We start from the raw sequence: 25024 nt of genomic DNA on the forward strand, positions 1-25024 counted from the left end.
GATAGGGACAGTCCCCCTCCCCAGTCCACATTTAATAGGACTGGGGCACCGATATGTGGGCGAGCCAGGCGGACCAGGCGGACACGCGAGGACGCCGCGTGCCATCCGCAGCCACGCAAACCCGGCCCAGATTTGGGCCGGATTTGCGTCGTTCCGGACGCCGCGGCCATCCGCTTTTGCGGTGCGTCCGTGCGTCCCCACGTTAGGCCGCATTTTTGTCCGGCTCGACCCATCCGAACGCGCGGGCGCGGGATGGGTCGCCCCGTTGGAGATGCCCTTAGACTCTGGAGGACACCTCATATCGCCAAGAATTCTTTGGAGAGTCTTTGAAACCATTTTCGAAAGAGGAAGTGAGCATCTGCAGCAGGAGTCCATGCAGACGCTCTCTCGCCATCGCCATGGCCGCCTCATCCCCAAGTTCTCGTCCTTCTCCACCGCTACCACATCCAATGCCCCGCCTCCACCTCCCGTTCCTACCTCCGATGCCACCTCCCGCATCTCCTCGCTCGGCGACCACGACCCGGGCGCGCTCGCGCCCGACGATGCCATCGTGGCGCTCTCCTCCGTCGCCGATTCCGATGGCTCCGCGGCGGCACTCGCGCTCTTCCGCCGCCTGGCGTCCCGCTCAGACGTGCGCCAGCTCATGCGCCTCTACGTCACCGCCGCGACCACCTTCGTCGCGAGGAGCAGCCTCCCCATGGCGCACGAGGCCATGCGCCGGATGGTCGCCGCCTTCGGCGAGGCAGGTCGGCTCCCGGAGGCCGCGGACATGGTCTTCGAGATGCGCAGCCACGGTCTGCCATTCTGCGTCGAAACAGCCAACTGGATCCTCACAGCTGGGCTAGACACCGGGAACTTTGTCTATGCGCGCAAGGTGTTCAATGGAATGGTGACGCGCGGCGGGGTGTGCCCCGACGCTCGCAGCTTCCGGGCGCTGGTCTTGGGGTGCTGCAGGGGAGGCCAGGTGGAGGAGGTGGACGCCTTGCTGACAGCAATGTGGGAGCAGGGGTTCTGCCTGGACAATGCGACATGCACGGTGCTCGTGCGGACCTTCTGCAAGAAGGGGCGATTCAGGGATGTGTCCGAGTTCTTCAGGAGGATGCTGGAGATGGGAACACCACCCAATGTGGTCAATTACACCGCGTGGATTGATGGTCTGTGTAAAAAAGGACACGTCAAGCAGGCGTTCCATGTACTGGAGGAGATGGTCAGAAAAGGGTTGAAGCCGAATGTGTACACACACACGTCGTTGATTGACGGGCTCTGTAAGATTGGGTGGACGGAGAGGGCGTTCCGGCTTTTCTTGAAGCTCATCAAGAGTAGTTCATACAAGCCGAACGTGCATACATACACTGTGATGATTGGAGGGTACTGTAAAGAGGGCAAGCTTGCTCGAGCTGAGATGCTGCTGGGAAGGATGGTTGAGCAGGAGTTGGCGCCAAACACAAACACATACACTACGCTTATTAGTGGGCACTGCAAAGGAGGCAGCTTTGATCGTGCCTTTGAGCTGATGAGTAAGATGACTAGTGAAGGCTTCCTGCCCAACATTTACACATACAATGCTGTCATTGATGGCCTCTGCAAGAAAGGTAAAATTCAAGAGGCCTACAAGGTGCTCCGGAGGGCCACTAGTCAAGGGCTTGAGCTTGATAAGGTGACATATACTATACTGATAACTCAACACTGCAAACAAGGTCACATAACATATGCTCTAGATTTGTTCAACCGGATGGTGGAAAATGGTTGCCATCCTGATATAGAAACATACACCACCCTTATAGCTACATATTGTCAGCAGAGACAAATGGAAGAAAGCCAAAAGCTGTTTGACAAGTGTCTTGCGATACAATTAGTGCCAACCACACAAACTTATACCTCAATGATTGCAGGCTATTGTAAAGTTGGCAAATCAACATCAGCTTTGAGGGTCTTTGAGAGAATGGTTCAAAATGGATGCCTCGCTGATTCTATAACTTATGGTGCTCTAATAAGTGGGTTCTGCAAGGAATCGAGGCTAGAGGAAGCTCGGTCATTATACGAGGGCATGCTTGATAAATGTTTGGTTCCATGTGAAGTAACTCCTGTCACTTTAGCTTTTGAATATTGCAGGAGAGAGAAGACAAGTGTTGCTGTATCGATATTGGATAGATTGGATAAACGGCGACAGACTCACACAATAAGCGTGCTAGTTAGAAAGCTCAGTGCTGCAGGAAATGTGGATGATGCAAGTCTTTTCCTGAAACGTGCTTTGGACAAGGATTGGGCTGTTGACCATGTGACTTATACTGGCTTCATTAATTCATGCTACACCAACAATAGATACGCCCTAGCTTCTGAAGTATCTGATAAGATCTCGAAAAGAATCACCAGCTTTCAAGAAAACAATGCTGTAGTCTAGCTTAATTACGAATATTGGAAGAGCAATCCAATAGCTTGCACTGATATGTAAGAAATATTCTACAGGAGGTGCTCATTGTTCTTCAGCGGTTGCAATGCTAATCAAATGATTGTAAAATTGTATGATTTTCTTATATGTGCCATGACTCCTTCGAAAGTTATTTCTCAATATTAGCTGCTCAAAGTTCGGCTTTTGCATACTCACTGGTCTTATATGATTTCCAGGCCAAGGTCTATGTGACCTGATTTTTGTCAGTGTACTGGGTGAGAAACTGAGAACTGCTTGATGACATAAATGGCGTGTGCATAAACATGTGAAAAGAAAGAAGGTTGTTGCTTATTCTGGGGCAACTGATAGTCCACCACCATCAACTGTATTTTAATTTGACACTAGATTTAAGAATTTCTGTCTGTACAGGAGAACAAGTCTATGTTGGAGATATTCAAAAAAATCCATATGCCTGCTATATGAAGGTTATCTCTGCTCTTCTATAGCCTCTATGCTTCTCAAGATCTAATTTCATGTTATCCTTATTCACAGTAGTGAGTTTCTTCACTGACAGGTCACACATTTTCTACAATATGAAGGCTCTGATACGCAGATGGGTTCGCAAACTTTATCCTATGATATTCCTACTAGTGTATATTGTTTCTCTGTGTTGTTGTCTGAATTGCATGTTTTTTTGGCACCACATAGTTCGCAAACAATATGAAGGCTCTGATACGCAGATGGGTTCGCAAACTTTATAAACTGACAGAACGTCTTATATTTAGGAACAGAGGGAGTAGCTTTTATTTCATGACCATGTTTTCTTCATGGCTTCCTTGTTCATCCTATATTACTTAAGGCAAAGTTGTTTTAGGATAGTTTTGCTTGTAAATGCAAATATCATTCATGAACATAATTGAACTGCAGATTCGAACAATACATGTCGTAGTTTTCTGTTTTTTGTTCTACTTTCCGCAGACCTGATTAGACAAAGGTTTTTTTTAGGGTAGTTGTGTTTGTAAATGCAAATATGATTTGTTCAACATAGTTGCACTGCGGATTTGAACGTTGAACATCATAGTTTTCCTGATTTTTTTGTACTTTCTGCAGACCTGATGCTTCTTATCTGAACCATGCTCATTGCTGATGTTGGTTTCTTTCATCGTTCTTAATTATCCCAGATATGACAACAGTTGAGCCGCGTGTACCTGGGGTTTGGATGCTTGTTTCCTGCTAGGGCTCTTATCCTAATTCTCAATGTCAAGCTAGTTGGACATCAGAAAATCTGCTGCAAAAATTGGGAGCGGGCTAGTTAAAATATCTAACAGTTGCAAATAATATCCTGAGAAGTCTCTTTGAATGAAAGTACGACCTGAAAACTGGCCAAAGCAGATGATGGTGCTCATAACTCCGGGAATTCATGCCTTTGTCAGGAAAATCTTGATGCTTGCTGGTATTTAAGGAAACTAGTAGTGCCTAAGCAATCATGTTGATTATACAGTGTCATCTGCGCCACAGTTGGTGACTGAAGTGGAGATTTCTTTGATTCTTTCTCATGTACTGACCTCCTTTTATGTGTTCTCACTGTACATGTTTGGTGTTGAGCTCCATATGACCATTGCTTGTATTTACACATGTTCCCTTGTATAATAATTAATAACTAATAAATAATATCTTGATTCTTGTTTGTTGGTTTTATCTTCATTGATGGTCACCTTCATTGCTCCAATCACCCTTAAAATTCCAGATTTTCCTTTGTGGAAAACATTGCTGTGCAGTTCTCTTAGGCTATTGTTTGTCAGTTTATTTATCTCTAGTTAGGATTTTGAAAGATTAATAAAAAGTAATAAGGTTAATAAAAAGCCGTATGCATCAATTGATGCAGAGGCTGGGACAAGTTCCCATTTCGAAATCAAAGGATTTTGAAAGATGCATGATGGAATTTTGACTAAACTTTTCAAGAAATTATATACTGGGCTTATCTAACAAGCAACTATAGTCATACACATATCAGAAAATTTCATGTGCAAGACATGTGCACACAGATAAAATCAACTATACATAGGTTAGTAATGTGTGAGCTAGATGTAGAAGCACAACAGTACAACACTGTGTTAACAGCACCACATACTATGTGCAGTTACTTATAAATAGTGCTATCAAAGTATCAATGATTCTATAAACCCGCTTGCATTTTCTTCCCAATTCTTTTGAGTATTCCTGATAGATAATATCTGCAAAAACATTTCTGAGTTCTGATATTTCCTCTTTCTAACGAAGAGGCAAGTGAAACCATGTTATGTTTAGATATTCTTGCAGCTCATCTGCCACCAGATAGCTCAACGGCTTCATGGATGTTGAGTGATTCTTCACTGAAGCTGAATAATTTGCGGTGCTGGTTATTCTCATACTGCTTCCGGCGGGTAAGCTCAGCTTGCTGCCACTCCTCCCACCGATCTTTCAGCACAATATTTCCTTCCAGCATATGCACAACTTCCGACATAGCAGGGCGTTGACCAGGGTTAATGTGGGTGCAGAGGAGTGCTACTTGGATAATTTTTACTAGCTCTTGAGAGTCATATCCACAGTTTATATTGCGGTCTATGATTTCTTCCAATCGCCCTTCTTGCATCATCAATTTCACCTTCAGATTAATTAGTCAATCTCATATGAGTCAACCATGTGAGTATGCAAGCCAAGATATTAGTAGAAAATGCAAGGAAATTTCATTGTTCATACCACAAGCCTAAACATATTGCATAGTGCTCATATTTAAGCACCAAACTGCTGCCCATATTAGTTATTAAGGTGAGAAAGAATGGCTACATCAGAATGCTTTTGGTTACTCTAGTTTCATAAGATTTCAGAAACATCATGCAATATAATCTTTACTTGGTTACTTATAAACAACAGTTCAGTAAAGTAGTACTATCTTACTTGATCAATGAGCATGACCTCACCAGCTCCTTCCATGAAGTCGGGGAAAATTGCACGCTCACCTGTCACAATCTCTAATAACATGACACCATATCCAAATATGTCTGTCTTCACTGATGGCCTTCCCGTCTTAAAGTACTCAGGAGCTATGTGGCCCATTGTCCCGCGGACCCCCGTTGTCACTGTGTTTCTCCCCATGTCCATCATCTTCGCCAGCCCAAAGTCTCCTATGACTGCTTCAAACTTCCCGTCAAGTAGGACATTGGCGGCCTTGACATCACGGTGGATGATTTTGGGGTTGCAGTGCTCATGAAGATATTCCAAACCACGGGCAGCACCAAGTGCGATTCTCATTCTTGTTGGCCAATCTAATGTTTGTTCATTAAGTTCTATATCTGGAATTGTTTAAGTTCCATTAGCAGTAGTGTTGCACAAATGAATTATATGATATAGTATTATCCTAAAAAACATATAATGAAACAAATGTCCGGTATAGAACTTAGAGATAATTTAATATACCTCTGTTCTAACATAGCCTACCAATAGGGGTGGACAAATACGGTCTCACGGTTTGACCGATTTTTGCTAGTTCAGTTTTTTTGCACTAAACTCGAAGTTGAGGTTGATTTTGTGAAGAAGAATGAATTCCCCGGTTTGTACGGTGTGGGATTTTGCACACCCCTACCTACCTACCAAAACTTTTTATATTTAGGAACTGATGTAGTACTTCATAATATCTATTTTCTCACTTACTGAACATTTACAACCTGCACTCTAGTTTCTGGTCTACACTAACTGATACAACACAATTGCATACGTCAACCCACCTGACACACCTAAACAAAGACCAATTAAATAGAAATATTAATAGACTTTTATAATGATGAAGAGGTTATCTTAGTACCTCTTAAACGGGAAGCAACACTCAGGTTCTCCATGAAAGGGTATACCAAGAGCCGCTCTGTCGGCGTTGTGCAGAACCCTATTAATCTTAATATGTTCTTATGCACAGCAATGCTTATCAATTCCACTTCTCTGAGGAAAGCCATTTCACCTTCAGGGCTTCCCACTTCAAACAGTCGTTTGACTGCAACGTTCTTACCGTCTGGACCTGGAAGCACTCCTATGTACACTTTACCAAAACCGCCCTTGCCAAGAACATTTAGCTCACTGAAATTATTGGTTGCAATCTGGAGTTCTCGCCACGAGAAACGCTTTATCTGCCCAAACTCTAGGCTGTGGTCATGCTGACCTAAAAATTGAAGCAAATGGTTCAAATCATGGAAAATGTTCGTCATCATTGAAATTTTAATTATGATATAAATTCGAAAAAAATTTGTAGTGATCTTGCTGAATGAACCTGCAACATCAATGTATATTTCAGGATGGTGGCGCATTCTTTGCCACCATAGCAGAAATAGAACTACAAACACAATCAGTGTGACTGCTCCACCAATGCTTCCAATAATCACCTTGAGTCTGGAGTTCCTTGATCCACCTGTTGCTATTACCGATCATTTAGTTTGACAATATATGTTTTTTTTTTACAGATGTAGGGTTCAATATATATTGCTATGTGGCTATCTAAATCACCTGTCTTATTAGTGCCTCCCGCACATGAAGTTAAGTGCTGGTCACAATTAAAATGATTGCCTGTATAGCTGGAAAAACTTAATTTCAATTATTATGTAAACTGTAAAGTGGTACACATGAAATTGTTTGTATAACATAATTTAAATACTAAAGATATACGTACTTATATTGGGACACCTGAAGTAGCTGTTCTGGTATTTCACCGCTAAGATTGTTATATGCAAGATTGCTGCAAAACACGAGTTATCATATATCATAAGATAATAGAGCTGTCTTTTATTTATGTGAAAAAGTAGTAATAATGAATATTGTTGGTGACATTCACTGTTGCACAAGTTTTATGGATAAATCAGCACCAATATCCAACTTACATATTGTTCAATGATGAAAGATTTGACAAAGAGCTTGGAATGTTGCCAATCAACAAATTTTGGCTTAGATCCCTGTCCAAGATATCAGTGTTAGAGCTGTTCTTCAGCCATGATAACACGAGTTATGGGCTCACTTACAGATTTTGGAGCTCTGAAAGAAGTCCAACAGATTCAGGTATCGAGCCATTTAATTTATTTCTTCCAAGTTTTAGAGTCATTAAATTTGATAGGTTCCCTAGCTCTTGTGGAATTCCTCCTGTTATGCTGTTACCGTCCAATAACCTGAAAACAAGTATGTAATAATCAGAAAGTCATCCCTTTTGGAAGGAAAAGTGAGATGCATGTTTGATTAGACTCTTTCTTGTAAAGTGTGATCTTGAAATACAACATAGTTGCAGAGTAGATTGTTAGTGACGTATAGATCCCTTTACTGTATATTCCCCTAGTGTATGAGGGGCTCCCCTGCATATTGCAACACATGTACATGTACTGGCCTTTGGCCCCTAGTGAATACTAGTTGCCTATTCACAACATGGTATCAGAGCTCTAGGTTTATCTCTTTGCACGCTGCAACTCCGTGCTTGATCCGCGCCGCCGCCGATGATCTTTCCAGCCGCCGCTGCTCCACTTCCTTCTTCCTCTCCCGTTCTCGTCGGGATCGAGTTGATTTCCAATTTTTTTGGCCATTTCTGTCGGTTCCAGAGCTTCAAATTGGGCTCAACCTGCCGGATCCTGTCGGCCACCGCTGCTCTCCGCCTCCGGCCGGCCTTGCAGGCCCCGTCCCGGCCGCCCCAGCCGCCGGCAGGCCCTGCCCCGTCCGCTTCTGGCCGGCACCGCCCCGGCCAACCAAGTCTCCGGCCGGCAGCCCCTGCCTCCGGCCGCCCCCCCTCCGGCTGGCCTTACCCCGGCCGGCTTTCCTCCGGCTGGCCTTGCCCCGGCCGGCTCTCCTCCGGCCGCCCGTGGTAAAGCTCGACCCGGCCAGCTCTGCCTCTGGTTGCCAGATCCAGATCTAAAAAAACGGAGAAAGAGCAAGATGGCATCCTCTTCGTCTGGCTATGTAGTATCCCACGATGCCTAGTCATCTTTGATGGTACCAACTATGGAGAGTTTGCTGCCTTTATGCGCATTCACATGCGTGGTCTTCGGCTGTGGGGTCTTCTTACCTGCAAGGTCTCTTGTCCGCCACATCCCACTGCTCCTGTGCCTCCTACCCCGCCGTCAGTGCCACAGGCCTTGCTGATGATGCTACTCAGGCTGATCGGGATGCAGCCAAGTCTGCCGAGGCTGCTGCTGATGAGGCATATGAGGAGCAGGTACTTGTTTATTCAGAGGCTCTTGGCTCCTACCGTGATAGTTTGGCTGCTTTTACTCAGTGGTGTGATGAGGATGCTAGAGCTGCTGCCGTTCTTTCTCAGAGTGTTCAACCACAGTTTGCTTCTGAGTTTATGGGCCTGGGTACTGTTGCTGAGATGTGGTCTTACCTTTGTCAGCGCTATCAACCTTCTGGGGATTCTCTGTGTTGCGTCAGGAGCATGATCTTCAGCAGGGTGACTTTACTGTTGATGAGTACTACACCCAGAGTGCGGCTATCTAGAGCCAGCTTGACTCCCTTCGCAGTGCTATCTGTGGTACTTGTCAGTGTTGCCGGATAGTACGTTCAGATATGGATTTTTAGAGGATCCATGAGTTCCTGTCTAGACTTCATCCAGAGTTTGAGCCCCGTCGTGCCCAGTTGTTTGCTCGGGGCCGTGTTCCTCTCTCAGAGGTGTTGACTGAGCTCCGTGTTGAGGAGACTCGTCTGTGTGGTGCTGGTCTACTTGGGACACCTTCTGTTCTTGCTGCTCGAGTACCGGTTACACCAGCACCGCCGCTTCTACCTACACCAGTGCCTGCTGCTACTGGAGGAGCTCGGCCCTCTCGCGGTGGGGGTCGCCCTCGTCCTCCTCGGTTCTGCACTCAGTGTTGGAGGCCTGGTCACCTTGAGTCCGACTGCTATCAGAAGCAGTGAGGAGTGCCTCCATGTGCTCCACCTTCAGCGCCTATCACCACCGGCTTCACTGAGCAGGATATTGCGAGGCTTCAGCGCCTCCTTGCCTCCTCTGGCTCTGCTTTGATGGGTACTGCTGCCTCTGTGGCTGGTTCCTCTACACAGTCAGGTACATCCTCGTGGGTTCTGGATTCTGGAGCTTCTTTCCACATGTCCCTTGATTCTTCCTCTCTTTCTTCTCTTCGATCTCTCCCTCTTCCTGTTCATGTTCTTACTGCTGATGGTACTTCTCTTCCTGTTGCTAGTCGTGGTACTCTTTCTACTCCCTCCTTTTCCGTTCCTGATGTTTCTCATGTTCCCCGCCTTACCATGAACTTGTTTTCCGTTGCTCAACTCACTGATTCTGGTTGTCGGGTCATTCTTGATGTTGATTCTTGTTCTGTTCAGGACACTCACATCCGGGCACTGGTTGGGGCTGGCCCTCGGTGCCGTGATTCTCAGGGACTTTGGGAGCTTGACTGGCTTCATGTTCCTTCTTCTACCACTTCACCGACTGCACCACGTGTGCTTGCTGCTTCCACTACCGCCTCCTTTCAGCAGTGGCATCATCGTCTTGGTCATCTTTGTGGTTCTCGCTTCTCGTCTTTACTTCGTCGAGGTCTTCTGGGGTCTGTCTCAGGAGATGTCTCGCTTCATGGTTGTTAGGGCTGTAGGCTTGGTAACAGAATTAGTTACCTTATCCTACTAGTGAGTCTGTATCTCAGCGTCCTTTTGATTTGGTTCATTCTGATGTATGGGGTCCGGCTCCCTTTGCTTCCAAGGGGGGCCAACGCTACTATGTTATTTTTATCGATGACTTCTCTCGCCACACTTGGATCTACTTTATGACTTCTGGTCGCGAGGTTCTCTCGATATATAAGCGTTTTGCTGCCATGGTCCATACTCAGTTTTCCACGCCTATTCGTGTATTTCGGGTTGATTCTGCTGGTGAGTATATCTCCCAGCTGTTGCGTGGTTTCCTTACTGAGCAGGGCACTCTTGCCCAGTTCTCCTGCCCTGGTGCTCATGCCCAAAATGGTGTGGCTGAGCGCAAGCATCGCCACCTGCTTGAGACGGCTCATGCGATGATGATCTCTGCCTCTCTTCCTCCTCACTTCTGGGCTGAGGCTGTGTCTATTTCCACCTATCTCATCAACCTTCAGCCCTCCACGGCCCTGCAGGGTGCCTCTTGAGCGTCTTACTGGCCACGCTCCTGACTATTCGACCCTTCGTATTTTTGGTTGCGTTTGCTATGTTCTTGCTCCACGCGAACGCACCAAGCTGACTGCTCAATCTGTTGAGTGTCTTTCTTGGCTACAGTCCTGAGCACAAGGGATATAAGTGTTGGGATCCTATTGGAGTCCCGTCCCTTCTACCTGCGTCCCTCCTCCTCTTCCTTCTTGGTGGATGATATCTCTTTTCTCATGTTCCCTGACTCACCTCCTCCTGTGCCTCAGGTCCCTGCTCCGCCGAGTCTCTCACCACCTTCTACTCCTTCACCCACCAGACCCACCTCTCCTCCCTCACCATCTTCCCCACCCTCCACACCTTCCTCTCCCATGTCACCTTCCTCGCCTACGGTGGTCCCTCCTTACCCTTTTCACTACTCCCGTCGACCACGTGAGGCTGATGATGCTCCTCCTGACATGCCCTCCACCTCTGGTGACATGCCCTCTCCACCCGAGCCGCCTCATCATCTTCGTGCTCGTCCTCGTCCTCCTCCTGATCGCTATTCTCCCACTCACTACAGCTGTTGTTCTTGAGCCGACCTCTTCTCGGGATGTTGTTGCTCATCCCGAATGGCAGCTAGCGATGGCTGAGGAGATTGCTGCCCTCGAGCGTACTGGCACCTGGGATGTTGTCACTCCTCCCTCTGTTCGTCCCATCACCTGCAAGTGGGTCTACAAGATCAAGACTCGCTCCGATGGTTCTCTTGAGCGCTACAAGGCTCGTCTTGTGGCTCGTGGCTTTCAGCAGGAGCATGGCCGTGACTACGACGAGACCTTTGCTCCAGTGGCTCACATGACCACTGTTCGTACTCTTCTTGCCGTTGTTCTTGTTCGTCACTGGTCTGTCTCTCAGCTTGATGTGCAGACTGCTTTTCTTAACGGTGAGTTACGTGGGGAGGTATACATGCAGCCACCTCCTGGGTACTCTATTCCCGATGGCATGGTCTGTCGTCTCAGGTGCTCTCTCTATGGCCTTAAGCAAGCCCCTCGCGCCTGGTTTCAGCGTTTCGCCTCTGTGGTGACCTCTGCAAGTTTTGTCCCCAGCGCCCATGATCCTGCGCTCTTTGTCCACACATCTTCTCGTGGTTGGACTCTCCTTCTTTATGTCGATGACATGATCATCACAGGTGACGACCCTGAGTACATTGCCTTTGTCAAGGTCCGTCTTCGTGATCAGTTCCTCATGACTGATCTTGGTCCTCTTCACTACTTTCTTGGGATTGAGATTTCTTCTACCTCCGATGGCTTCTATATCTCCCAGGAGAAGTATATTCAGGATCTTCTCACTCGTGCCGCCCTTGGTGATGAGCGCACTGTAGAGACTCCTATGGAGCTCAATGTCCATCTCCGTGTTACTGATGGTGATCCTCTTCTGGATCCGACTCGCTATCGTCACTTGGTTGGGAGCCTTGTCTACCTTGCTGTCACCCGTCCTAACATCTCATACCCGGTCCACATCTGCTCCCACTAGTGTCCACTATAGTCATCTCCTTCGTGTCCTCCGTTATCTTCGTGGCACTATCTCCCGTCGTCTTTTCTTTCCTCGCTCTAGCTCCTTACAGCTCCAGACCTACTCAGATGCTACATGGGCTAGTGATCCATCGGATCGCAAGTCTCTTTCTGCCTACTGTGTCTTCGTCTCTCGTACGAGTGTCGAGGCTGAGTTGCGAGCGATGGCTCTCCTGACGGCAGAGATGACTTGGTTACGCTAGTTACTGGAGGACTTTGGTGTTTCTGCTGACGCCCCGACTCCTCTCTTATCTGACAGTAATGGTGCCATCAGCATTGCGCGTGATCCGGTGAAGCACGAGCTCACCAAACACATTGGCGTTGATGCCTTCTTTGTGCGTAATGTTGTGCAGGATGAGGTTATGGCTCTTCAGTTTGTGCCTTCCGAGCTACAGCTTGCCGACTTCTTCACGAAGGCCCAGACTAGAGCACAGCATGGGTTCTTTCTCTCCAAACTCAGTGTTGTTGATCCACCGTGAGTTTGAGGGGGGTGTTAGTGATGTATAGATCCCTTTAGTGTATATTCCCAGTGTATGAGGGGCTTCCTGCATATTGTAACACATGTACATGTAGTAGCCTTTGGCCCCCAGTGAATACTAGTTGCCTATTCACAACATAGATAACTGAACTTACAGCTGCTGTAAAGTTGTTATCGTTGCAATGCTGGGCGACAAGACTCCACTTAATCCTGACGAGCTCAAAGTTCTGCAAATTTGGAAATGAGAAACTAGCATGTAGTCACCTGAACATGAGTAAATTGCTACAGAGAACTGTATTATAATAGTAAAAGGATGAATGAGTTGATCATGAAGAATGTGCTGCCGAAGTGAAACCCTTGTTTTCTGATGAGAGGCTTTCAAGGGTTCTAATTAGAGGTTGGTATCAAGCATTTCAAAAATTATTTAGTAGAAGTAGTGAAGATTTCACTATGCTCATAGGCCAGAGTGTATTTTTTTTTAAAGTACTTGAGATGAATTCTTTCACTTACATTCCAATAACGTCGCCGTGTTGATCACATCTAACATTAGCAAGGTAGCAGGGGCTAACTTGATTATCATTCCAGTCTTTCAAAACACCGCGGCTGTCGGTGAGCATCATCCTTATTTCATGCAGTGCTATGACTGAGAAAAAAAGTCATTTTGTTTGCAAGATTATGAGGTAGGCACTAAATACAAGAGAATGTATATGTTCAGTGTTTCACTTGCAATCTGGATCCTAACTGATGCAAACCAAAAGTAATCCAATTCATTAAAACAATTAAATATTTAATATTTGATGAGAAGTGCTTTTACAGTTTTATGCTCCCTAGGAATAGAACTGAAAATCTACTAAGCAATTGAAGGAGTGGTTGATATCCACTAGCCAGCACTGGTGTATTAGTAGCTCAATTTTAGGCCACATTTACAACACATTCCATAGGATTACTATGGTAATTATACTGTTTATATGAAACATACTTGGCTAATTATAATTTATAAGACAGGGAAGCAAATCTCCAACTGATAGTCTAGTCAAATAGAAATAATCAATAGTTCGCAGTAAAATATTCCAATTAAATATGAAATAACCTAATGCTGACCATGTAAAGTAATATCTGATGTGGCAAAGATATTTAAATATATATCAAAATATAAGGGATTTACCTTGGCGGTCAGGAGCTGCCAAAGATTGGAGGCACCCCAATAAAACTAATCCGAAAGCTACTAACTTCATGCTTTCTGAAACTATTTTCCGTTTGTTTTGTTTTTCGGGAGCACAAACACTGCTCGATTTATTCTGAATTTGTGCTTGATGGAACACAGAAGGATCAGTTTAATCTGAATTAGTGCCAGGTAGCCGCATTACTGAATAGCAAAATAAAGTGTGTGAGAAGACCAGCAGAGCGAACTGAGAAGAATGGAACACACAAAGCAGCAAGACAACAATGTTCAGAGAGAAGTCTGACAAGAACCTACAACTGAAAAACAGGAAGGAAGATTCAGGTTAATGAAATCCTAATTGCAATGATGAAAATTGGTTTCAGTTACAAATTATCATTTCCATCTCAAGTCCATAGATTGGATCCAGTGAGACTATCGAATATAAAGATGAGACACCATGACCCAGTAACTATTGTTTTGAAATAAATGATGCTACTGCTGGAATAAAGGTACCCACTTGGGCCCTATGCAGTTTTTAGTGAACGCCACAACAGATATGTTGTATCTTATTTACATGCCGCAGTACACGACACACATAATTTTATTTTTTAATTTATTTTTGTTATGACCCATTGTTATAAGCATCTTGATATATGGGGAGAGAAGTTGAGAAAAAAATAAAATGAGTTTAAGTTTTGGCAATAACATTGCAATTTCCCCAACTTCACAGCCTGTTCTTAGTATACTTATTAAGAATTTGAGCATAAAGATTCATGATATCTAAAATGGACTCTGTTTTCAGTTTCCTACTAATTCTGGTTCTTCAGGTGGAGGCTTCTGAACATAATCTACTGCACCTGAGTGCTTGAGCAAAAAAAAACCTCCCCAATTCATCCCTTCCCTGCACACAAGGGAAGCAAGAGACCAGACAACCTCAGAGAAGAACACACAACGGTCAGTCTAAAGGAAGGAAAGCAATCAAGTGAAGCAAAGAAGAGGCAGATTCAGAAGTTAACCATGTGTACATGGAAGGAGAACTTACAGGAGAAGAGAGACAGACAGAAGCATGTGGTGCTCCTGAAATCCTTTGACCTTTCTTATTTCAGGTGTATCTTAGAAGAAGACACTGAGTCTGAGCTCTGAGCTCAGAGGGAAGTGTAGTACTGGACTCCCACACATGCATTTGACTTGAGTGGGTGAAACTTAACAGAGTGCTTCGTGAAGGAATAAGCGATGAAGTCCGTTCATCTCATCGTATCTCGCAACGGACATCTCAGATCGAATGCCTCATGGACTCGCCGGTGCACAGTTGATCTGGGCCATCTACTGGCGATCCAATGGCTGAAATGCACTCTGGTCAGTGGTCACTGTTTGGGCACCGAAAGTTTTCCGTTAGAGCTTTACCCTAGTTAAATAGCTGACTAGTAGATCTTCGAAATTCCATAACATTTAGAGGGGCCAGCCATGCTATCTTTCGGCATATGGTTTTGTAGGAAGAGCCAGCTGAGCATTTAGGTATCAGCGTAGAGTGTTGAAACTAAAATTATGGAGTTAGAGCCTCAAATCTGCTTAAGGAGACTGTGCTCCCCTTCCCCGCTGACTAGTATAAGCAAGGGATAATTACCCAAAACACCATGTGTTCCTTCATCTTTCTGTGCAACACCCTCAGCCAGGCTCCACTATCACACTTTAAAGCATATCTAGGTTGATGCTACTTTGCAAAAGTTTTCTATAAGTTATTGGAGTAAGTATACCAGCTAATCTGTCTATACTAATTTCTTGCAGAAACCAAGTGGATTTGTTGGAGCCTTCATGCTGATGTTGACGTACTTGAACAATATATATTCCCTGATCTTAAAACGACAATGGCGATAGACGAATTACAGGTTATGGTCCTCTGCTCAGTGTGTTATATCTTCCCAAGATGTGCCTTTCATGATGACCATGGCACCACGAGAAGTGTGGATATGATCAGTTTGTCTATTACTCCCCTTCAATTATTTGTAGTACTATTTGCGGGTTGCTATCCTATTAGTTACCAGAGTATAGCTTATTCGGGAATCACTGGTTTCGTTAATTGCATTTCCATTCCAGCACTAACATGCTATATTCTCCCACTAAAATTTGTGTTAACCCATAGTTTAGGTTTTAGCTGGTAGTAGTGAGTGGTGACGCCGACCCGGAGGAATGGAACCTGGGTACGCGCGCACCCATTTACGAAAAGTTCAAAAAAAATGCTATTTAAAAGTTTTTAAAAAATGTGAAGTAAAATTTTGCATGTACATATTATGTTGATACTTACTCGTATGAGTTTTCACGAAAAAATACCATTGTGTGTGGCCTGTATAAAAATGACAAAATGTCTAAATGAGAATAGTGAACAGGAATTTGTACTATTCACAGGAATAGGAATTTGCATTTTGTCATTTTTGTGTAGGTCACACACAATGGTATTTTTCCGTGAAAACACACATGAGTAAGTATCAACATAATATCTACATGCAAAAATTTACTTCACATTTTTTAGAAACTATTAAATAGCATTTTTTGAACTTTTCGTAAATGGGTGCGCGCGCACCCAGGTTCCATTCACCATTTTCGGTGGTGACGCATCCTTAATTAGTTAGCACATAGTTCTGCTTTATTTTGCCCCACTCCCCCTGTTTTGCTTTGGTCAGTTGCAGGTGACTATGAATGTTTTTTTTATAATAAAAAGCTGTGTGCATCTACCGATGCAGAGGCCGGGGTGCTCCCCATTTCGAAAAAAAAGTTGCAGGTGCCATTGTTGGTTTGTAGTTTTGCCTTTTCTCTGTCTTTCTTGACATGTATATATGGTTGGAAGGTTCTATATTGTGCAGTGTAAGCAAAGAGATTCTGTTGAAGGTTGACTCTTGCCCAGCATGCTAAAGTCTGTATATATGTGCCACTCTTCACTTCATAAATCCATTTCGTGCATAGAAGTATATCTGTATATCAAAAGTGCAGTACTACGTGTATCATTCTACCTATAAGCTGAATCTGGATATCTAAATACTTTTGGTTATACAGTAAAGTTGCACATCTGCCAGTCCAAGAAAACAAAAAAAAAATACTCAGCATGTTCTTTGAATTACAGGAAAGGTGCCTTAGGCATGTTCTAAAAAATGTTAAGTTAATCCCTTTGCCAATTTTCTTCGCTCTGTATTTATTCCTTCGCCAATTTTCCAAAATGATCAAGAAAAGGACACTCTTCTACTTTAGGAAATGCAGGATAAGAAGCAATATTCGCAGCAATTCATTTTAGCCATTGGGGTCTGCAACTCAACCTATTTGTTCTTCAGCTAATCTACAATTATGGATGTCAACATGTAGTAGGGTGCATAAATGTCAGTCGAGTGGATCACACCATATGTTCTCTCTCTCTCTCTAGCTCAGTGTATAGCTTGAAAAATCCCAGGAATCCAATACGTAGCCTCTAAGCAATGTTTCCAGAAGTTGAATATGAGATAGCATTAGCAAAAAAGATAGGTAGAGAATAAACACCTACACATCATAGTTCGGTCTCCCAACATTAATTTTCCATAAAGTTTAGATGCATCCAGAATAAACAAAAAACTACTGGGCAGAAACAGAAAAGGCATATTTATTAAATTAAGAAAAGGAAAGAGTACTTTGCAGATAGGCTCAAGTATGTGTCATCTACAAGACCACAGAACTAAAGTTTGAAGGTTAAGCAACCTGGTCACTAGGCCAAACAATGCCCAGCACAATCTTTAGCTGAAATGCAAGAAAGTTAATAATAGTTCTAGTCTAGTGAGCTAGTGCTGGGCGTATCTATTCTGTTGCCATTACTCTGATGCCTCACATTGTTCCAAATGCATCCTCATCCAAACCCACTTCTCCATCGAACCAAAAGTTTTGACAGGTTTTTTTTGAAGGGGAAGTTTTGACAGGTTCGGCCCGGACTAGAGAGAATATTGCGACCCTTCCTCCTCTGGTCTCATCCAACCGAAAGTTTTCTCCTGTGATCCTGTCCTCCAGTGAATTGCTCCTACGTTCTGATGCACAGAAACTGAATCCATCACATGGTTCCTTCTCTGTGGGTTTCTTGCTAGCTTCCCGGGACAACTGGACAAGAGAAATGAAAACACGCACTGGCATGTTAGATACGAAAGGCTACGGAAGAAGAGACGGCTCAATCCATAACTGATGGCAATAGTTGCAAAAGCAGGCAAGCCCCAGAGCCGTGAATAGAGAAAAATATAAGTATGGATTCTCAACGCATAAAATATGACAAGAGCGAGTGAGATGCTACGTGGCAACTCCGTGTTGCTGTCGTCGCTGCCGTCAATCTCTCCGGTGATTGTTCCTCCGGCCTACTACTACCATGACCACCTCCTTCCGCGTCCTACCACGGCCAGCCTGCTCCGGCCACCTCCGCTGCGGCCCTGCTCCAGCCAGCTCTGACCGGCCCTGTCCCTGGCCGGCGCGCCCCCTGCCGGCTCCGCCCCGGCTCGCCCCCTGCCAGCCCCGCCCCGGCCTGACCTGTCACCGGCCCCGCACCAGGCCGGCGTGCCTCTGGCCCGCGCGCCCCCGGCCGGCCCGCTTCCCGCTGGCCTGCCTCCGGTCGGTCCTGCCACTGGCCGGCCTGCACATCGCGAGCGTGAGCATGTTCTGCTCGAGTGTCAGATCCAGATCTAGATCTGGGAGTTGACAAAAAATGGCGCCCTCCTCATCTGGCTATGTCAGTATTCCTCGGTGCCCAGTGATCTTTGATGGTACCAACTATGGAGAGTTCGCCGCCTTTATGCGCATTCACATGCGTGGTCTTCGCCTGTGGGGTGTTCTTACCGGCGAGGTCTCTTGTCCGTCGCATCCCACTGCTCATGTGCCTCCTACCCCCCCCCCCCGCCAGTGCCACATGCCCTTGTTGATGATTCTACTGAGGCTGCTCAGGATGCAGCCAAGTCTGCCGAGGATGCTGCTGATGAGGCATATGAGTAGCAGGTACTTGCTTATTCCGAGGCTTTTGGTTCCTAGCGTGATAGTATGGCCGCCTTTACTCAGTGGTGTGATGAGGATGCCAGGGCTGCTGCCGTTCTTTCTCAAAGTATTCAGCCACAGTTTGCTTCTGACTTCATGGGCCTTGTTACTATCGCTGAGATGTGGTCTCACCTTTCGTCAGCGCTATCAGCCTTCTGGGGATTCTCTGTATTTATCTGTGTTGCGTCAGAAGCATGATCTTCAGCATGGTGACTCTACCGTTGACAAGTTCTACACCTAGAGTGCGGTGATCTGGCGCCAGCTTGACTCCCTTCGCAGTGATGTCTGTGGTACTTGCCAGTGTTGCCGGACAGTACGCTCAGATGTGAAATTCCAGAGGATCCATGAGTTCCTGTCTAGAATCCGTCCAAAGTTTGAGCCCCGTCGTGCCCAGTTGTTTGCTCGGGGCCGTGTCCCTATCTCAGAGGTGTTGACTGAGCTCCGAGTTGAGGAGACCCGTCTGCGTGGTGCCGGTCTGCTTGGGACACCTTCTGTTATTGCTGCTCGGGTTCCTACTGTACCTACACCGCCGCTCTTGCCCATGCCACCTGGTCGTGGAGGTCATTCTTCCCGTGCCCTGGGACACCCTCGTTCAGGTCTGCTGTGTGGATATTGCCACAAGCCCGGACATCCAGAAACTGACTGTTTCAAGAAGAAGCGCCAATTGCGCACTGGCACGCTCCCCACCTCTACTGGTCCTCGTGCTCCCTCTTCAGTGTCCTCCACCACCGACTTCACCGAGCAGGACATTGCGAGACTTTGACGCCTTCTTGCCTCCTCTGGCTCTTCTTCGACTGGCACCGCTGCCTCAGTGGCGGCTCCTTCTACACAGTCAGGTACATCCTCGTGGGTTCTGGAGTCTGGAGTTTCTCTTCACATGTCTCCTGATTCTTCCTCTCTTTGTTCTCTTCGACCTCTTTCTCTTCCTGTTAATGTTCTTACTCCCGATGGCACTTCTCTTCCTGTTGCTAGTCGTGGCACTCTTTCTACTTCCTCCTTTTTCGTTCCTGATGTTTCTCATGTTCCCCGTCTTACCATGAAGTTGTTTTCCGCTGCTCAACTCACTGATTCTGGTTGTCGGGTCGTTCTTGATGTTGATTCTTGTTCTGTTCAGGACACTCACACTCGGGCACTGGTTGGGGCTGGCCCTCGTTGCCGTGACTCCCAGGGACTTTGGGAGCTTGACTGGCTTCATGTTCCTTCTTCTACCACTTCACCGATTGCACCACGTGTGCTTGCTGCTTCCACTCTCGCCTCCTTTCAGTAGTGGCATCACCGTCTTGGTCATCTTTGTGGTTCTCGCTTGTCGTCTTTACTTTGTCGAGGTCTTCTAGGGCCTGTCTCAGGAGATGTCTCGCTTCAGGGTTGTCAGGGTTGTAGGCTTGGTAAACAGAATCAGCTACCTTATCCTACTAGTGAGTCTGTATCTCAGCGTCCTTTTGATTTCGTTCATTCTGATGTATGGGGTCCGACTCCCTTTGCTTCGAAGTGGGGCCAACGCTATTATGTTATTTTTATCGATGACTTCTCTCGCCATACCTGGATCTATTTTATGATTTCTCCCAGCGAGGTTCTCTCGATATATAAGCGTTTTGCTGCCATGGTCCATACTCAGTTTTCCACGCCTATTCGTGTGTTTCGGGTTGACTCCGCTGGTGAGTATATCTCCCATCTCTTGCGTGGTTTTCTTGCTGAGCAGGGCACTCTTGCCCAATTCTCTTGCCCTGGCGCCCATGCTCAAAATGGTGTGGCTGAGCGCAAGCATCGCCACCTGCTTGAGATGGCTAGTGCGATGATGATCACCGCCTCTCTTCCTCCTCACTTCTAGGCTGAGGCTGTGTCTATTTCCACCTATCTCATCAACCTTCAGCCCTCCACGGCCCTGCAGGATGGTATTCCTCTTGAGCGTCTTACTGGCCGCACTCCTGATTATTCGAACCTTCGTCTTTTTGGTTGCGTTTGCTATGTTCTTCTTGCTCCACGCGAACGCACCAAGCTGTCTGCTTAGTCTGTTGAGTGTGTCTTTCTTGGCTACAGTCCTGAGCACAAGGGATATAAGTGTTGAGATCCTGTTGATCGTCGGATGCGCATCTCTCGAGACGTTACTTTTGATGAGCCCCGTCCTTTTTACCTGCGTCCCTCCTCCTCTTCCTTCTCGGTGGATGATATCTCTTTTCTCATGTTCCCTGATTCACCTCCTCCCGTGCCTCAGGTCCCTGCTCCGCCGAGTCCCTCACCACCTTCTACTCCTTCTTCACCCACCAGACCCCCTCTCGTCCCTCACCGCCTTCCCCACCCTCCCCATCTTCTTCCCCCATGTCCCCTTCCTCGCCTACGGTGATCCCTCCCTACCCATTTCACTACTCCCATCGTCCACGTGATGACGATGCTCCTCCTCCTTGAAAGGATCGTATGCCCCACCTAGAGGGGGGGGGGGGTGAATAGGTGCTAACCAATCTTTAGTTCTTTTTCAATTTAGGCTTGACACAAAGGAAAATTCTCTAGATATGCAACTATGTGAATTTACCTATATGACAAGATCAACTACTAAGCAATATATATCTAGACAATATATAGGGGAGCTAATAAGGATAGAGGTAACCGAGAGTGGAAGTACATCTACGTTTGGAGGAGTGTGGATATAGCTAGACACAGAGATGATTCATGTAGTTCCTTCCTTTTGAGGGGAAGTACGTCTACGTTTGGAGGAGTGTGGTCGCCACGAAGGCCAGACCAATGCCACAAAGGCTTCACTCAGGTCTCCTGTGAGCAACGCCACAAAGGCCTAGCCTACTTCCACTAAGGGATTTCCTCGATGCGGAAATCGGGCCTTTACAAGGTTCTTGGGGCACACATCCACAACCGAATTGGAGGCTCCCAAAATCTGTAACAACACAACAGCAACAAGAACAAATCAACCACAAACAACTAGAGTTTCCAAAGAGGAACACTAGCAAAGGGGTCCTCAAGAATATGAAGGGGAAATGCAAATCTCTTTGGTGAAGATGTAGATCGGAGTCTTCTCCTTCTATTCGCCAAAGATCAAGAGCTTTGGATGGTTTGAGGGGGAGATCTTGTGATTCTTGTGTTTCTTGAAGTGGCTCTAATGGTGGATGAACTTGGGAAGCAATGAGCAACTTGAGCTGGAAGAAGGAGGGGGTATTTATACCCCCACAAAATTTAGCCGTTGCAGACTTTTAGGGCCGGAATTTCCGGTGTAAGTTGGGGCCGGAATTTCCGCCCCCCCCCCCCCCAGAATTTCTACCCCCTCGATACAAAAGTCCGGGAAAATTTCCGGGGGGTATACTGAAATCCTGGACCCTCAGGTCCATAGCGAAATTTTGGCGGCCGGAAATTCTCAAAAAATCTGAGCCGGAATTTCCGCCCCCCCCCCTCGGAATTTCCGCCCCTTCGATAGAAATTTCTGGGCAAATTTCCGGGGGTTATCCAGGGGCTCTGGACCTTTTAGTCCTTAGCGAAAATTTGGTTTCCGGCCCGGAATTTCCAGCATGGAAATTCCAGCCTTCTTCTTTTCTTCTCCTTTTTCATCCACGGCTTTTCCCTTTTTAATACTTCTCACTTCAAACTATAATGTAGATCATATCTACATACTAAGCCACATTAGATCATCACATATGTTGTCATCAAACATACAAACCATAATTATGGAGAGATGTTCTTTCAATCTCCCCCTTTTTGGTGTTTGATGACAACAAAAGGGTTTGCAATAAACTTACTAGTACTAGAAAACATGTTGAGACTAAGATAGAGGCACTCCCCCTAGATGTGTGCATATAAGTAGTTTGCATTTGAATACGAATAAACCACACATAGGTTCGAGTGACCTCGATAAATAGACTAGGCAACATGACACAATAATAAGAGCAAGAGACATAATCACATATAGTTGAGACTTGAGATAGAGATCATACCCATATGGTGATATAGAATACCGAATACCATAAATTACACACCATATAATAATGCATAGTCTCAATATATAAAATACTGAAATCCATGTCTCACACAATGAACCGTACTCCAAGCACACATAACATAGTACACAAATGAAAGCCAAATGTTCAACAAATAAAAGGGACACAAGCTCTCAAATAGTGGTAAAAGGCATATGCTTGTGTCCTCCCATGCAAATCCCGGAGATATCCTACATAGAACAACTTCTCCCCCTTTGACATCGAAACGCCAAAAAGGGAGAAGAGCGATGCTAAGCGCCCCAAGAGAATCACTCCGAGCCCGAGCCTGAGCCTGTCTCATACTCGTCCTCGCTGTCCTCGGTGGCCGGTGTAGTGCGTGGGATGCTACTCCTCAGAACACTCTGCTCGATCTCTAACCAGTGAACCTGAGAAGAGTGCTAGCTGCTGTAGGAGGGGTGGACAGGAGGCTCAGGAGGAGGGCCTTGCTCACCACTGAGCTTATGTAGAATGACCGCCTGAGTATGCTGGATATCGGCAGGCCGATGCTAGCCTGGAAGTTCTCCTTGTGTATCTCGATGTTCATGCAGAGGACATTCCTTTGGAATCAATTCAGCTTCTAGAGGGGGGGGGGGTGAATAGGTGCTAACCAATCTTTAGTTCTTTTTCAATTTAAGCTTGACACAAAGGTAAATTCTCTAGATATGCAACTATGTGAATTTATCTATATGACAAGATCAACTACTAAGCAATATATAGCTAGACAATATATAGGGGAGCTAATAAGGCTAGAGGTAACCGAGACTGGAGCACGCGGAGACACATAGATGATTCATGTAGTTCCTTCCTTTTGAGGGGAAGTACGTCTACGTTTGGAGGAGTGTGGTCGCCACGAAGGCCAGACCAACGCCACAAAGGCTTCACTCAGGTCTCCTGTGAGCAACGCCACAAAGGCCTAGCCCACTTCCACTAAGGGATTTCCTCGAGGCAGAAATCGGGACTTTACAAGGTTCTTGGGGCACACATCCACAACCGAATTGGAGGCTCCAAAAATCTGTAACAACACAACAACAACAAGAACAAATTAACCACAAACAACTAGGATTTCCAAAGTGGAACACTAGCAAAGGGGTCCTCAAGCATATGAGGGGGAAATGCAAATCGCTTCGGTGAAGATGTAGATCAGGGTCTTCTCCTTCGATTCTCCAAATATCAAGAGCTTTGGATGGTTGGAGGAGGAGATCTTGTGATTCTTGTGTTTCTTGAAGTGGCTCTAATGGTGGATGAACTTGAGAAGCAATAAGCAACTTGAGCTGGAGGAAGGAGGGTGGTATTTGTACCGACGAGGGATCACCTTGCCAATGCCTACGGATTGTAGACTTGGGTTTTGGGAGAAAGCGACGATGGAGATTTCGGGAGCGAGATTGAACACACGATATATCCAGCTTCGGGTCCCCTCGGTGGAGGATCCCTACGTGCTTCTAGCAATCCAGTATATGATCATAAGTATGTTTACAGGGTGCCGCTGTAGCGGAGCTATGTTGTCTATCTGTTCTCCCTCTCTCTATCGGGTGCCCTGGCTGGCTTTATATATGCAACCAGCCTAGGGTTTTACAAGAGTCCTAGTCGATTACTTCTTCGGGTTGCCTTCTTGGGCCTTCTCAATATTGGGCCGAGCTAGGTATGCTAATATAGGGTACCCGAAGGGTATGCCCATGACATATACCCCCCATCAAATTTAGCCGTTGCAGCGTTTTAGGGCTGGAATTTCCGGTGTAAGTTGGGGCCGGAATTTCTGCCCCCTCGATACAAATGTCCGGCCAAATTTCCGGGGGGTATACTGCGAGCCTGGACCTTCAGGTCCTTAGCAAAATTTTGGGGCCGGAAATTCTCAAAACCGGGCCGAATTTCCGCCCCCCCCCCCCATAATTTCCACCCCTTCGACAGAAATGTCCGGGAAAATTTCCGGGGGTCATCCAGGGGCTCTGGACCTTTAAGTCCCTAGTGAAAATTTGGGGGCCGGAAATTCTCAGAATTTCCGGCCCTGGAAATTCCAGCCTTCTTCCTTTCTTCTCCTTTTTCATCCACGGCTTTTCCCCTTTTAATACTTCTCACTTCAAACTATAATGAAGATCATATATGCACACTAAGCCACATTAGATCATCACATATGTTGTCATCAAACACACAAAACATAATTATGGAGAGATGTTCTTTCACTCCTAACATGCCCTCCACTTCTGGTGTGATGCCCACTCCTCCTGAGCCGACTCATAAAACAACATCCCGATAATAGGTCGGCTCAAGGACAGCAGAGAGACCGTAGTGAGTGGGAGAATAGCGATCAGGAGGAGGACGAAGAAGAGCACGAAGATT

General features: G+C 46.1%; 2 protein-coding genes across 6 annotated transcripts; one reads left to right on the forward strand and one right to left on the reverse strand.

The window, feature by feature from the left end:
• Nucleotides 1–373: 373 nt before the first annotated feature.
• On the forward strand, nt 374–2051 carry LOC124696021 (pentatricopeptide repeat-containing protein At4g19890-like). Its single transcript, XM_047228811.1, has 2 exons — nt 374–1657; nt 1893–2051. The coding sequence occupies exons 1-2, from the start codon at nt 374–376 to the stop codon at nt 1926–1928; spliced, it is 1320 nt and encodes a 439-aa protein (XP_047084767.1). The 3' UTR covers nt 1929–2051.
• A 2509-nt stretch (nt 2052–4560) lies between these two features.
• On the reverse strand, nt 4561–15222 carry LOC124702966 (LRR receptor kinase SERK2-like). Of its 5 annotated transcripts, none has more exons than XM_047235149.1 (13): nt 14737–15221; nt 14505–14595; nt 13698–13898; nt 13043–13175; nt 12688–12759; nt 7429–7572; nt 7291–7362; nt 7083–7148; nt 6920–6987; nt 6687–6830; nt 6231–6578; nt 5327–5721; nt 4561–5033 (listed from the first exon to the last, which is right to left on the reverse strand). In XM_047235149.1, the coding sequence occupies exons 3-13, from the start codon at nt 13765–13767 to the stop codon at nt 4710–4712; spliced, it is 1836 nt and encodes a 611-aa protein (XP_047091105.1). In that variant the 5' UTR covers nt 13768–13898; nt 14505–14595; nt 14737–15221; the 3' UTR covers nt 4561–4709. The 5 variants fall into 5 exon arrangements, with proteins under 5 accessions (XP_047091105.1, XP_047091107.1, XP_047091108.1 ...); XM_047235151.1 differs by having other exon boundaries at nt 14505–14627; XM_047235152.1 differs by having other exon boundaries at nt 6687–6824; nt 14737–15219.
• Nucleotides 15223–25024: the final 9802 nt, after the last annotated feature.

The sequence above is a fragment of the Lolium rigidum genome, chromosome 3, assembly GCF_022539505.1.
Source record: "Lolium rigidum isolate FL_2022 chromosome 3, APGP_CSIRO_Lrig_0.1, whole genome shotgun sequence".
Lineage (NCBI taxonomy): Eukaryota > Viridiplantae > Streptophyta > Magnoliopsida > Poales > Poaceae > Lolium > Lolium rigidum.